The 13,441-nt window shown below is 37.1% G+C and overlaps 1 protein-coding gene across 3 annotated transcripts in view; it reads right to left on the bottom strand.

Annotated features, from left to right (window-relative positions):
- Positions 1-13,441, bottom strand: part of ARHGAP21 (Rho GTPase activating protein 21) — a 108,782-nt gene that overhangs the window by 25,631 nt on the left and 69,710 nt on the right. For 2 of the 3 annotated variants that reach the window (XM_015617327.3, XM_015617324.3), the window contains exons 7-9: positions 13,025-13,079; positions 5,068-5,097; positions 1,619-3,569 (exon numbers count right to left, since the gene is read on the bottom strand). In XM_015617327.3, the coding sequence (XP_015472813.1) occupies positions 1,619-3,569; positions 5,068-5,097; positions 13,025-13,079 (2,036 nt within the window). The remainder of the gene's footprint in view (positions 1-1,618; positions 3,570-5,067; positions 5,098-13,024; positions 13,080-13,441) is intronic. The other variant, XM_015617326.3, reaches the window with a different exon arrangement.

The following is a 13,441-nucleotide window of genomic DNA, read 5'->3' as shown; positions in this document are numbered from 1 at the left end:
TGACATTACCAGTCTTGAATTTAACATGACATTTACAAACTGTACAGGATTAGAATACACCCAGCAAACACAGTACGTAACTAAATCAAGAGCCCAACACTCATTTTAGGCAGAGTATTGACAAATCCTGCACAAAAATCGGTTACACGCCTCATAACTTTTGCTAATCCTTGAAGATTTAATTCTAAAGGCTGGGTCTAAAGAAGAATCTAAAATTATGCTGATGCATCCAGTAATAATAAGAATGAAAAAGATCTATACCACTCCCATTCAAAATGAAAAATCCAACAAAAGCAGCATCTGCTAGATAAGAACACAGTTTTTAATGTCAGTATTCTGTCAAAAGAACAGAATTATTGTTTTTCTGATGAACACAAAAGCTTCTTCATTGTTTTTTGGTTATTCACTTTCAAATAGTAGCAGATAGTATAGATAATGCTAGGGAAAAAAAATTAAAAATCACTGCTTCAGATCCCCAACAAAAGACAATTATGCTAAGACATCGTACCTAATTCCCTTAACCTAATGTGTTAAAAAAAAAAAAAAAAGGATCATTAAAAAGAGTTGTTTTTCACAGAGATGAGTCCAAGAATCAAAAATCCCTAGTCAATATTTCCTAAATACTTCCTACACTAAATTCAAGAGCACAGAGAGTCAAGTATAGATCAACTTCTGTGGAAAATGATCCACAGACATCCAGACTACAAAGGATTAAATCATCCACAACAAAAGAAAATCCAACCCAACAACAACAGCAGGACAAAGACAACAGAGGCATTGACTACTTGGACAGAACAGGAATGCTCTGCCACCATAACTCTCTCTTCAGCAGAAGACACTAATTCATCACATATCCAGCATTCAATATAATTTTATTTTTTTCTACTATTCCCAATCCTTCTTTTGGTTCTTTTCCTCTTCAGTGCCCTTCCCATAAGCTCCCTGTAATTCCAACCCTGTTTGTGTCACAGCACACAGGCAAATCTTTCTGCCTTCTCAGATTCTGCTTCCACAAACCTTTTCATTCATATCCATATTACCATCTTTACTCGCAAATTCATTCCTTTTTATTGCTATCTCTTCACCTGAAACAGCTTTCATCTACTCTCCACCTGTCTCAGAAAGCTTTCACCACACCTATTCAGCTGAAACTTAATTTTTCCCCAGAAATCACTCTTATATGGACTTGCATCCATATTCTCTCTGTACTGGATTCCAATTATGTTTTATACTGGAAAAGAAGTGGTGTTTGAAAGGTGTTGCAAATGCTACATGTCTATATACGTAACATCACAACATCATGTGGAGTGATAACCAGATAGAGTTATGTAACACAGACTTACCCAGAGGGTTAAAGAAAACTCTGGCAAAAAATATTACATCACTGTGGGCTTTTTTACACTCATTCTCCAGACCCCCAAACAAAACAGACTACTCTTCTTCTCCACTGCAAAATATTTTTACTTTTACCAACCTTAAGTTATTTTAGATGAGAAAAATCTCCCATGCCTCTCAACCTCAGGGCTTACAGGAATAGCAGTCAGCTACCTGGCATGGTGTTTTTCATCACCTTTAGGAGAGAAAAGCATTTGATGTACACTGAAATAATTTAACTCACCAATAAACGGAATTGAAGCCAAAGAGTCACCAGGTGGGCTGGAACTTGATGCTTTCCTTTCCTCTATTCTTTTTATGTGGACTTCTCTCCGAGCATCGTTAGGTAACCAACAGGTGGTGTCCGAGGCTGCCTCTTGGTCATTTACAGCAAGAATGTAGGACTGATGCCTCAAAGGCTGGGGAGTTTGATGGCCAGAAGGTGATTTGTCCCGCATGACCACTGCGTCTTTATCATTTCCCTGAACATCCATTTGCAGACTTTCAGACTCACAAACATCTTCCCTTTCAAAACCATGAGTCTTTTGTCTGACAGAACCATCTACATTGTCAGAGGTAGTTAAACACTCACTTGTTGGCTGCACAAGTTTGGCAGAAGCTGGAGCCAGAGAGGAGGTCTGGATGGTTTTACCAGTTTCTGTTTTGTGATCTGGGGCACCTTCACCTCGGATCCTTGACTGTTGGTTTAACAGACTGCTGTGATGCAAGTGATTTGCTGCTCTTTGGTCTTTGCTGGCAATAGTATCCAGGCTCTGGTTAAGGGGATTCGATGGTTTTGCTGCATAGGGAGCCGAGTTCTTCAGAGAGCTACTTTTAGAACTTCTGGCTGGTGTGAGAGACAACCTCTCTTGTGAAACACCTGCAGATTTTGAAACTCCCCCAGGAGTTTGCAAATCACGAGAAGGTTGTAACATTTTTATATCTGGTGAAACCTTATGAAAGTGAGAACCAGGCAGAGAAGCTCTACTACCTGTTCTCCTGTTGTCTGAAATATAACTATTTGGAGAAATAGGAAAATTCTGACCTCGAAGGGACATATGAAATGCATGTTGTCTAGATCTGTCATAAATACCTCGCCGATCATCTTGTTCAGTAAACCCTGTCCATTTGTAAGTCTTTCTCCTATCTCCATTTGCATCTGCAATCATATTCTCAGAATGAAAATTTTCTAGCACTTCACCCTGTTTGCTGAGATAATCCCAGGACCGAGCCCTGTGATTTCTAGCATTGACTGAAGGCGAAGTTAGAGTATCTTGTGAAGCACTTCGTGGCCATTCTTTCATCAACACGGGATCTTCAAGCCTTTCCTGGGATACACTTCTCTGCCGGATCTGGACAGACTGCGGAACCCTGTCGTGAGAGGTGCTCCTGCGCCGTACCTGAGAAGCAGTGCGATTTGGCACCACCTGGTTATACTCAGATGTGTTCTGAGAAGCTGCCCTTAAGCTATCTAACCTTTCCTGTATTGTTCGAGAGCCATACATGTGCATGCGCCTATTATCAATGTACTCCTTGTAAGTTTTGTAGGTCTTCCAGTCTATGTGCTGGTGGGAGGTTGGAGAATTGTAGTGATTAGTAGAGACTGAGGGCGAGTCTGTGGTTTGAGTAGAAGGTCTAGTGCTTGGGATGCCTTCTGGACACACTACATAATTTGAAGCTTTACTTACTGTTCCAGTTGTATCAACTGGTCTTGTTATTGGAGTCTGGGGAAGTACAATGGCAGTGGACACTAAAGATGGTGGTGATGTGGTCCGTGCTTTTAGACTGGTTTGATCTTTTAAGCCGTATCTTACTTCCTCTGTCCTGTGTGATGGACCAGCATGGTTATTTCTGCAAGATGGCAAATCTACAGCCTTCTCAGAAGGCACAATAACAGTCCTTACAGTTTCATTGCAAACACACACGGCTGTATTTGACTTTGCAATGTCTGTTGGTGATGGAGGCACTTGTATTTCCATTCTGTAGGCCCTCTCTGGCTGTGTCAATGCCCGGACTGGTCTACTGACTTGCTGTTTCCCCAGCGAGAAGTCAGAAGGGAGCTTGTCCCCAGCTTGTGCCTTAACAGAGGCTGTGGATGTCAGGCGTGGATAACATATTGGTGGTGGTTCAGGTATGTTGTGGGCATTTCCACTGTAGGCTTCGTTGCCTTTCAGGTAGGCATCTTGGGAATATGCCTGTGGAGAGAAGATTAAGTGAGTATTCAGTAGTGAGGGAGATGGAAAAGTTTTCCATCTAGTATTCGCATGATCAAGCTTCAAGGAGGGGAACACAGTTCAAACTTCACACTCCCTCTTAACTTTTACACAAAATGTTAGTTCACAAGATAAAACCAGCACTCCATCCTCTTAGTAAACAGAAACAGAACAAGCAAAATCATGACATATATTCCCTCCCTCAACAATTAAAAAACTGATGACCAATTGTAGTAAATACTGCTAGTAAGGCACTGAGTCGGGTTTCTCAAAATCCACAAGCACATAACACAGTATTTTTCTCCCCTTTAATTCTGCTTTCTAATATGATACTTCACACATATTTCTCACTTAAGCCTCCCATTGCTGAAAACTGGAATTTCTCAGCAATCAATAGGTTAAAATGCTGCATAATAAATTCAAGTAGCACTAGAAAATTCTCTGTACACTTAGGGTATAAAACAACTATGTTCACTTAATGCCGCACATATGAAAAGTACAGACGGATAAATATACATACACACACTCTTCTACATAAAAGCTACTGTTTTCTAGACATACAATGAATAAATTGAAGCAGTAATATATTGTTGTGAGCCAACACCCTATATGTCATCTTATATTTTACAGGAGACAGCAAGTACATGGTACACAAATTTTACTGCAAAAATTATTAACGATATTTAGCCATTTTTAACTTGAAGGTACAAACAGTATAAAAGAAATCACACATATTCACCACTGCCCATGCACTACTGAAATCCAAACTGAGATCGCTAATTTCCCTAGTGCACTTTGCATCTTCATGCATAACAACCTGACTCCTAAGAAAAAAATGGTTATATTACACTTAGTAGGTTTCTGCAGCATTTCTGAAAGCAGCACTGGTCATTGTGAAATTAACAGAACATTCAAAATAACAAATCAATGAGAAGCATACAGCATACTTAAACCGTATTCTATTATTGAAAAACTTCAGCATGACTTTGTTTAGTTTCAACATAATGAAATAAAGAGCCAATGCAGAGCCTGCCAATATAACAGAAGATAAAATAATTTCTCAGGGCTTTTACACGCTTACGAGTGCTATCATATCATAGCATTTTCTGTTCAAATCATAACATGCTCAATTCCAGTATATTAATGTGCTCTGTCTTAACAGCAGACAGTTATAAAAGCCCAAGTGCAGCCATAAAATTAACACAGAGCAAAGTAGAGAGGAGGGCGAGGCATTTACAATACTGCTGCAATGTTACACCGAGCATTAGTGAAGTGCAAAATATTAAAGCACATTGAGAGAAAACAGACCAAATAACACAGGCACAAACCACAAATCAAGAGAACAGCTTTATGAAGCAAATTCAGCTCAGACTATCTAGCTCATTTCCAAACTTGCCGTCTCATTCTTGCTTCTCTCAAATCATTAAGAAAAACATGCCTTACAAAACCATCAGAGAAATGGCTACTGTACATTTCTTACCAGTGCTGTGACATCCTTTGTAAACTGCAGCTGGCAGAAAACAGGAAAACACAGTAAAAACTGCTTACAGATGTAAAGACAGAATTATCTTGTCATATTGATGTTGACTACAGCAAGCTAAAAATACAGCTACACTGATTTCACTGGAAGGTACCAACAGACATAAAGGGCAGTAGAGCATAAAAAATAACTTCACCCTCCTTGTGAGCATGTCCATCTCAGGCTTTTATCTGCTCCTTACATTTTTCCTGCACCTTTACAGAAAGCAAAATATGTTTGTGCCATTTTTGCCTTGGTGCATCCCTACAGCTGCCTGCAGAGAGCTCTAGCTCCGTGCAATATTTCCCTTCCACTACAGCAACATTACTGTCTCTCATTTTCCTGGGCTGCTACCATCCATCCTGCTTCCTGGTGACGAAACAAGGGCTTTATTATGCATTTAAAACAGCACGCCCCTTCCTCACATATATCCGAACATGAGCACAGACTGTCAGCTGACTGCAGCTGCTTTCACGCTGTACATCTGAAATTAGAGGAATGATGCTGCAGAAACACTCTCCTCATGTGATCTGTAATTTTTTTTTCCTCCACTCATAGTAAAAATCAGGACAGGCTTCCACTGACACATTTGATGGGGGGAAGAAGCATCCAAAGGAACATTTCTGACATTTATATAATGTGTGTGTGTGTGTGTATATATATATATATATATATATATATAATATTAACATTTCTAAACCCTTATATAAATGGCTATTTAAGATCTTGATGAGCTGAAGAATTAAAAAAAAAAAATTGAAGAAATTCTGAAGACTCGAAAAACCAGATTGAGTGAGAGCCTTCTGGCGTGCAAGACAAACAAAAACGATCATATACTGCATCCTAATCAGAAAATAATTATCAATTTATACAACTGATAACACAGCTGATATCCCACCTTCTCTAGGATGTGCACACATTACACCAACAGAGAATACCCCATTTATGTTTTTGTAAAACACTCCCCTGACAAACAATGCTTCATTGACTTTGACAGCAGGAAGGCTAAATTCCAAAAGCTGGTGTGATCTGATTGTGGCTGAAGACTACAAGTGAGTATAGAAATAAGTTCTCATCTCTTGACAATACTTATCATGGGTATTAAATTATCACCTTCAGAAGACAGCATTCCCACAGGGTCAAAAATGAGATCAGATAGGTTTTCTCCTCCCAAAAAAAGTATGTTTCCATGATTGCAGGTATATCCAGATAGACAGACTGCCAGTTCTGTGTAACACAGTAACTGGAAAGTTTATTTCTCCTTTCAACCTCATTTCACCCAGTACTCAAGAAAGCACTGAAACAAAGCAGAACATACTTCCAAGAAAAAAAAAGTTTATAGATGGGTCTGTGATATTTCCACAAAGAATATTTGATATCTTTGCTTCATAAATCTGATTAAAGACCTATGGAAAATAATGTAAATTACAGAGAGACTGATGCATCTGTCCTGCAAATATCACACTGAAGGATGCATTATTAGCCCTTTCACTAATGAAATATTTTAACTACTTTAAGCACAAAGTGGTGAGATTTTTAGAAGAGGTTTAGATACTAAGAAATGTGAAATACACCAATATATTTATTAGTTCATACATTGTTTTGGTATTTAACATACTTTGCAACCACATAAAGCACAGCTTGAGTATTACTCTCTCTCTTTAGTTTCTCTAACAATAAATTATGTGAAAAATGCTGCCCTAATCTTCAAGTGATTGCAACAGGACACATTCATAAAAATGTCACTGGGGTATGACTGAATTTAAGTGTTTGTAGTCTTAAAACAAAAACCAAATCAACTAAACAAAAAATGGCTCGCAACTTAGAGAACAAAAATATTTTTTTAGTATCCAGATTAGTGATCGTCCTGATTCAGACACCAAACAAACCATTTCAATTTCCAGAACTGGATACTCAGCAGTTATTCAGAAGTCCCAGCATAGTCCAAAAATTAGTCTAGATGTTTCATGAGCTCTTTTTCACCTTTCTCAAAACAACAGCAATTTTAAAAGACTACCATACAATGCAGCAATTTAGAGTGACATTAACTGCTCTGATGGATAACAGCTCTGCAACAATTACTAGAAGAAAATTGCTGCTCTTACAGTAAGAGCTCAGTGTGTTTGTAGTTTCTGGGTACCATTTCTTCCCACCTTGCAATCTGTTTTTGTTTGCATGAAGTTTGCAAACTCCTGTGGTAAAGGATTAATTTCTTACTGCGAATCTGTAGAACCACTCAGGATTTAACTCCTAAGGTAATACATTCATGCCATATAATAGGCAAAGTACATTTTAATCAAATATACCATTTTACAAGGTATTTAATTAACCACCTGAAGGTGAGATGAAGGGCTTTGGTCCCACATTTACTCCCTTGATTTTACACTATTAGATGCTAGAACAGCAACAGCCAAATGAATGAGGATTTCTCTGGGAAAGAATCAGGGTGAAACCCTGTACTCAAACTGACCATATCACACACTCATTGGCCTAAATCCATGAAAACATGCAGCCCTGTGTTCCACTGAGGATGGGTGTGCTTCACTACACTTCACCACAGGATGAATAACAACACCAATTTCAACAGCACTATTCACTAAATTGGTGATAAGCATTTCGATGAATCAGAAGCTAATGTGCCCAGCTCCTTGCAAGACTGAGCTTAAGGCATCCTTCTTTCCTTCTCAAATCAGTTTTGGCTTCAGACTGAAACTTCAGGCTTTCACTACTAAATTGTTCTCTTCCCTGGTCTTAACTTAATCTCACAGTCATCATGAGTATGGAAACTGCACACCAGAAACGGTTTACAGCTCTCTTAAAAGAAAACTCTTTCATAGTTACAGTTTGTTCTGGCAAGAATGTTAGTAAAACAGCTCAAGTGCTTTCATTTTACTCTGAGACACCTAAAGACTGCAGTCAGATAATGTAATTTGAAAAAAATCAAAAAAATGCATACCCTTTCTTCCTAAAGGCAGTGCATTTTTAGTGTACAGAATTTAATGCCTTAAGCCAAATAAATTTTATTTTCAAATACAAGCTGTGTAAGAGGCTTACTTGTAAAGTCTAAATTGAGGGTAGGAAGGTTGGTGCAAATGGTATTTTCTAACACGCAGTGTTCAACAACAAAATTTAAGTTTCTTCTTCTAGATCACTGTGTCTTCACACCACACCCTGCCTTCCACTGGACTTGCTGCCACAGCTTTAATATTAACCTCTGTGCACATCAGTAACTGTCAGCCCAAAATCTGGAAGTAAAAAAGTGTTCCAAGTCTTTGGACTAAATGCAGCTACTTTGAAAACATCTCCATCTTTATTAAAAGATTAAGGAAAATGAAAATATTTCACAGTTTGCCATGTTGCTCCACTAGGTCTGATGCAACTGAACAGTTTCAGGAAGAAAAACAAAATTAAGCTGGCAGTCTTTAACACTGAAGCCATCAGTGGACAGACCTGTAGTCAGAGACTCGAGGCTACTGGAGAATGTAAAACTCTAGGATACATTTCCTCATTTAAGTTATTTTAATTTTTGATGCTGTTGGGGGGGTTTCTTCCCTTTTTTTTTTTTAATTATAGGTGCACGACTGGCAATTGGTATTACAAGGCCTTGAGAGACACCAAATCCCACAAAAATTTTCAGTTCAGAAATTAAAATGCAGCAAACTCTTCCTTGATGTTGATCTGCCAATATACTGAAAGTTTCCACATCACCTGACTAGAAAGAAGGAAAAACAAAAAAGTTTAATTTTTACTCATTTTCCAGGTCATTCCCATCCAGGATTTCTGGTTCCTCTATTATCTATGATGAAAGAAATATTTCTGTTCAAATGTGGTCAACTTTCAGTTACCAATCTGCAGCTTCATTGGTCTGTATTCTGAGGAAAGATTAAAATTTCACTAGATTTATCAAAAATGTAGTAAACAGCCCCCCTTTTATTTCCACCTTTATCATTATTCATAGAATGCTCAATAACATCTTTATGTAAACAAAACTGCAAAGTTCTTTTGGGAAGGCTAAAGGCACATTTCAACAGATTTGGACGCTAATAAAATTTAATGGTGACAACACCTAAGACCAGAAGTAGCCTCTTGCCTTTTGGGGCAATTCCTGTAAGGAAAGGTTTTTTTAGAAATTAAACTATTGGAGGTAGGTTAAAAGTTAGGTAAGATGAACCTCTGAGTGAGTGTGTAGTGAGAAAAGAGTTAGAAAATGAATGGTAAAAAAAAAAAACCTTACCTATAGTATGTATGTTTATACACAAAATAGTTCTATACATCTCCAAAATTATATCTACATATAATTAATTACCTGTAATAAGCACAATATATAATGATTAATATGCTACATTACAAATAACCTTCCAAATAAACAGCTCCAATGCAGATCATATTAAAGATACCATGAGTAGTATTTTCAAGTGCCTGGTACTTAGAAATTCAGTGACTTGTGGACTGTTCTTTTTTACATACACAAGGAATAATTATCAAGTAAGTACATTCCAATATGAAACGCTCCCAGAAAAAATGGTCCAAAAATCCTGCATATGGAGGACATGCTAACATGCATGTGTTAGACACAACAAAGCCTATTGACAACACCCATAATAATGCTCATCTGTAAATAGGCTTAGGAAACTCATTATGAAGAACCTTTACATTCAGTGTTTTCCACATAGAACAAAAAGCTTTTGAACAACCTGAAAGTTGTCAAAATTTAAATAGTATTTTAGTATTAAACTTGTTATCCAAAGGCTACAAAACAGCAACAATATCACTGAGTACACTTGAGAAAAATAAACTATTTGTAGTTGACCTAAATGCATCTTCCCATTTGCATGAAGTCAGCGGTACTAAAACCTGCCAGATGCCAAAATTCTGTCAAAAGAAGTTGAGAATTCTATAGAAATTGCATATAGATACATCAAATTTGAAACACTGAGGATAACATGACAAAAATAATCCTCCTCTTCCTAGTTTAAAAAATGGCTATATACCTAGAAATGCTTCAAAATAATCTCTTTTGATAAATTTAGGTAAATTTATCACAACTTTGAGGAGAAGCATGAAAAAATCTACTACATACACAGCTGTCAAGAGTTCAAGATTTTGTTACGGATATAGATATTTTAAATATCCTTTTCCCCATCCACAAAGGGATATTTCCAACATCACACCAGTGAACAAACACAGCAAACAAACAAAGACACTGGTTTTCACTCATGGCAGGATTTCACATGTAATTCCCTTCCAACTAAGCATTGTTCACATGCCACAGAGGGCAAAGGCCTGTGGATTGGACCACTTCACTGTTACTATTGATGAATGGATTTGAAGCCCTGTTTTCAGGAAATTCAATATACCAAGAGTTTCACAGACATATGGATATTTCTGCAGACTAAACCCAAGGTTTATAAATAGCAAACTAAGGATAGAAACAAGCAACTGTGTTTCTAGCCCTCTGCCATCAGCACAGGGAGTAGGGCTGATCAATATTATAAAATTCAGCACAGCCAGCATAGTTCCTGAATACAATGAAACTATTCCATCCTCATTGCACTAAATATACCATTTATTAGCTCATACAATACCCAGCAGTGCTTGGAGTTCTGCTGTTTTTACAGCATAACAATATTTAACATAAGTTTATAATGAGTGACACTGTTTGAAGACATTTACAGTGACATATGTCACAGAAAACAACCAAGTTATTTAACATTCTGTAATAGCTTACATAACACAACTTCAGGGGGGTTTTCCTCTATTATAATTCAGAGGAATTGCACAGATTCTTCATTTTACTGAAGTTACTGAGAATGTACAATTTCAGAAGACTGCAAATTATTTTAGAAGTGCTAAAATCTTTCCTCCTGTGTGGTAGGCTAAAACAGATACAATTACAGGCCACAACTGACAGACTCTGTCATAAGATGCAACTCATTTTTATCATCTGTTTCTTCGCAAGTTGCAGCTCAGCCATCAAAGACTGACACTTGAAATATATAAACTGAAGTGTTCCATGGCAGGACTGAATGAACAAACCCTGCTATCAGAAGTAATTCCCAATAGGCCCAAGTGCACCCAGGGCTCAGCCTCACGGACACAGGAAACACCTGCGCCTCCATGGCTTTCCTCTGGAAAATGCTAGGTGGAACTGAAAGCCCTCAAGAACAGTTCACTTCATCCCAAAAAAATGCATCTTAGCAAATAGTAGCATAAAATCCTCCTGTATCATGACCCAACTCAACACTGAACAACTGAAGGAACTCATACAAGCTATAGGGTCAATGTAAAGCATTTTTTGCAAAATGGTGACTTCATCTGTCAAACCTAATCCTCTTTCCATCTTCAACAGAGAAACCTCACATACAAAATTCACAACTCTTACCACATCTTAAAACTCAGAAGAAACTTTTGTATAATGATACCTGAAGATTTTTCATAGAACACAATTTTTTTCTAGACCTTCCACAGGCAGGTATTTCTTCTCTTTTCTTTACTCCTCAATCTCCTCAAGGATAATGACATTATTTTATTTTTGTCAATATCCTTTCCTAACACATAATGGCAACCATCATCTTTTTTTGGCCTCTGCCCCCATCTCACCTGTCAATATAGGAAGTTACATACAACCAATTATTTCTCATCTCTACTTCACTGAAGTTTGCACTTTGTGTTTCACCAGCAGAGACCTTTTCACCCAGAAAAATACAAATGTTTAACTTTGAAACTACAAATCCTGCCTTGTCTAGATTCTTACACTATTATGGCTACAAGACTCCATTAGATGCATATGACATTCAGATAATTTATATGTTAGCATTATTCTTGCATTTATACATATTCACAGTTCCAATTAAAAAAAACCCACAAAAACAAACCAAAGAAGCCAACCACCGAAAAGCACCCCAACAGCTTTTCTCTCCCACTTATTCATGCAACCAAAATTCACACACTGCCCCCAACATTTTCTGCGTTGGAATACTGAAATATGTCTTCATCAAATGCTCTCAAAATATCTCTTCTATTCTAATAATCTTGGCTTGTTGTCCTAGCTGGAGAGTTCCTGTACTAGCAGCTACCTTCACTTTTATGCAAAACAAAGTTTTTTGGGTTTTCTTTACCCACTAATTTGGTCTGTAATAATGGAAAACAACTACTGAAACCCTTAGGTTTCTTCTTAACACAAAGGCATCTTACCACTTTTGTGTGGATTAGAAAATATACTTTTCCAACTAACAAGAAAATCTATCCTGCTTGTCATCTTCTGCTCTTCTCTGCTTCCAATTAAAAATAAAGTAGAGCATATCAATATACTAGGTGGCTTTTTGATTCTTCACAATATGTGCTTACATATTGTGTACTATCTTTTGGACTTAGACACACAACATGAGAGATCCATTACCTTACTACACAAGCAGGACCTCAACTAAAATCAGGAACAAATAGGCACTAGTGCAACAAAACATTTACAGCAGTCACAATTAAAAAAAAAATCTGGTAATAACCACTGTCCCATTCATCATACTTCTTAATCAACTCACAATTATTGAGTTATTAACAAAGGCTTCATATGCTAGGTTTTTGAATTCAAATTCTTTAAAACCGGACAACCTAGTTAAAGGAAGCAATCCTATTCATAAATTCTAACATAATGAAATTAATCCAAATTGCAGTAAAAATATGAACAAGATGTATTTTTTAACATGCTAGAAATACATGTGAAGGCAGTACTCCTTATATTTGGATTCCCCTGAAATTTCAGGCATGGCAAAGACATATAGGAAAATATCTAAGAAGTTACAAAGAGATAAATATTAACTCCAATTATTTGCTGATAGCACACTTCAAAGCCTTTGTAACCAATAACAGAACATTTTTGTTTAGGCAATATACTCTCTGAATAGAAGCTTCATAAACATACCAATTGAAGGATGTCCTCATCTTTTGGCATAACACTAAGTTCCAATACGCTGTCACTGAAAGAAAGAGAAGAAAAAATATCACAGATGAACTTTTGGAGATTTTCAATTCTTATTACCAAAGATAAACCATTTACTTCCATAGATGAAAACTGTTCAAAAACTCCAACACTCAGCTATTATGACAAATACATGACAACATAAGTAAACACTGATTTCCACTAGAATCTTAGGAAGCAAAAGTAGAAGAGAAATCTGAGCCAGTTTATTGAGACAAGACACTGGTTTGGGCAGTTTTATTTCCTTTCAACTCCTAAGTTACACTACTTGTTTGGAGCATCTTGGACAAAACAATGTGACCCATCTTTGAATAAAAACTAAAACTTTCCTCTTTCTTCAATTTAAATCTAAATTATCTT

The sequence above is a fragment of the Parus major genome, chromosome 2, assembly GCF_001522545.3.
Source record: "Parus major isolate Abel chromosome 2, Parus_major1.1, whole genome shotgun sequence".
Lineage (NCBI taxonomy): Eukaryota > Metazoa > Chordata > Aves > Passeriformes > Paridae > Parus > Parus major.
The sequence above is the reverse complement of the archived record's forward strand: the minus strand, read 5'-3'. Positions and strand labels throughout refer to the sequence as shown.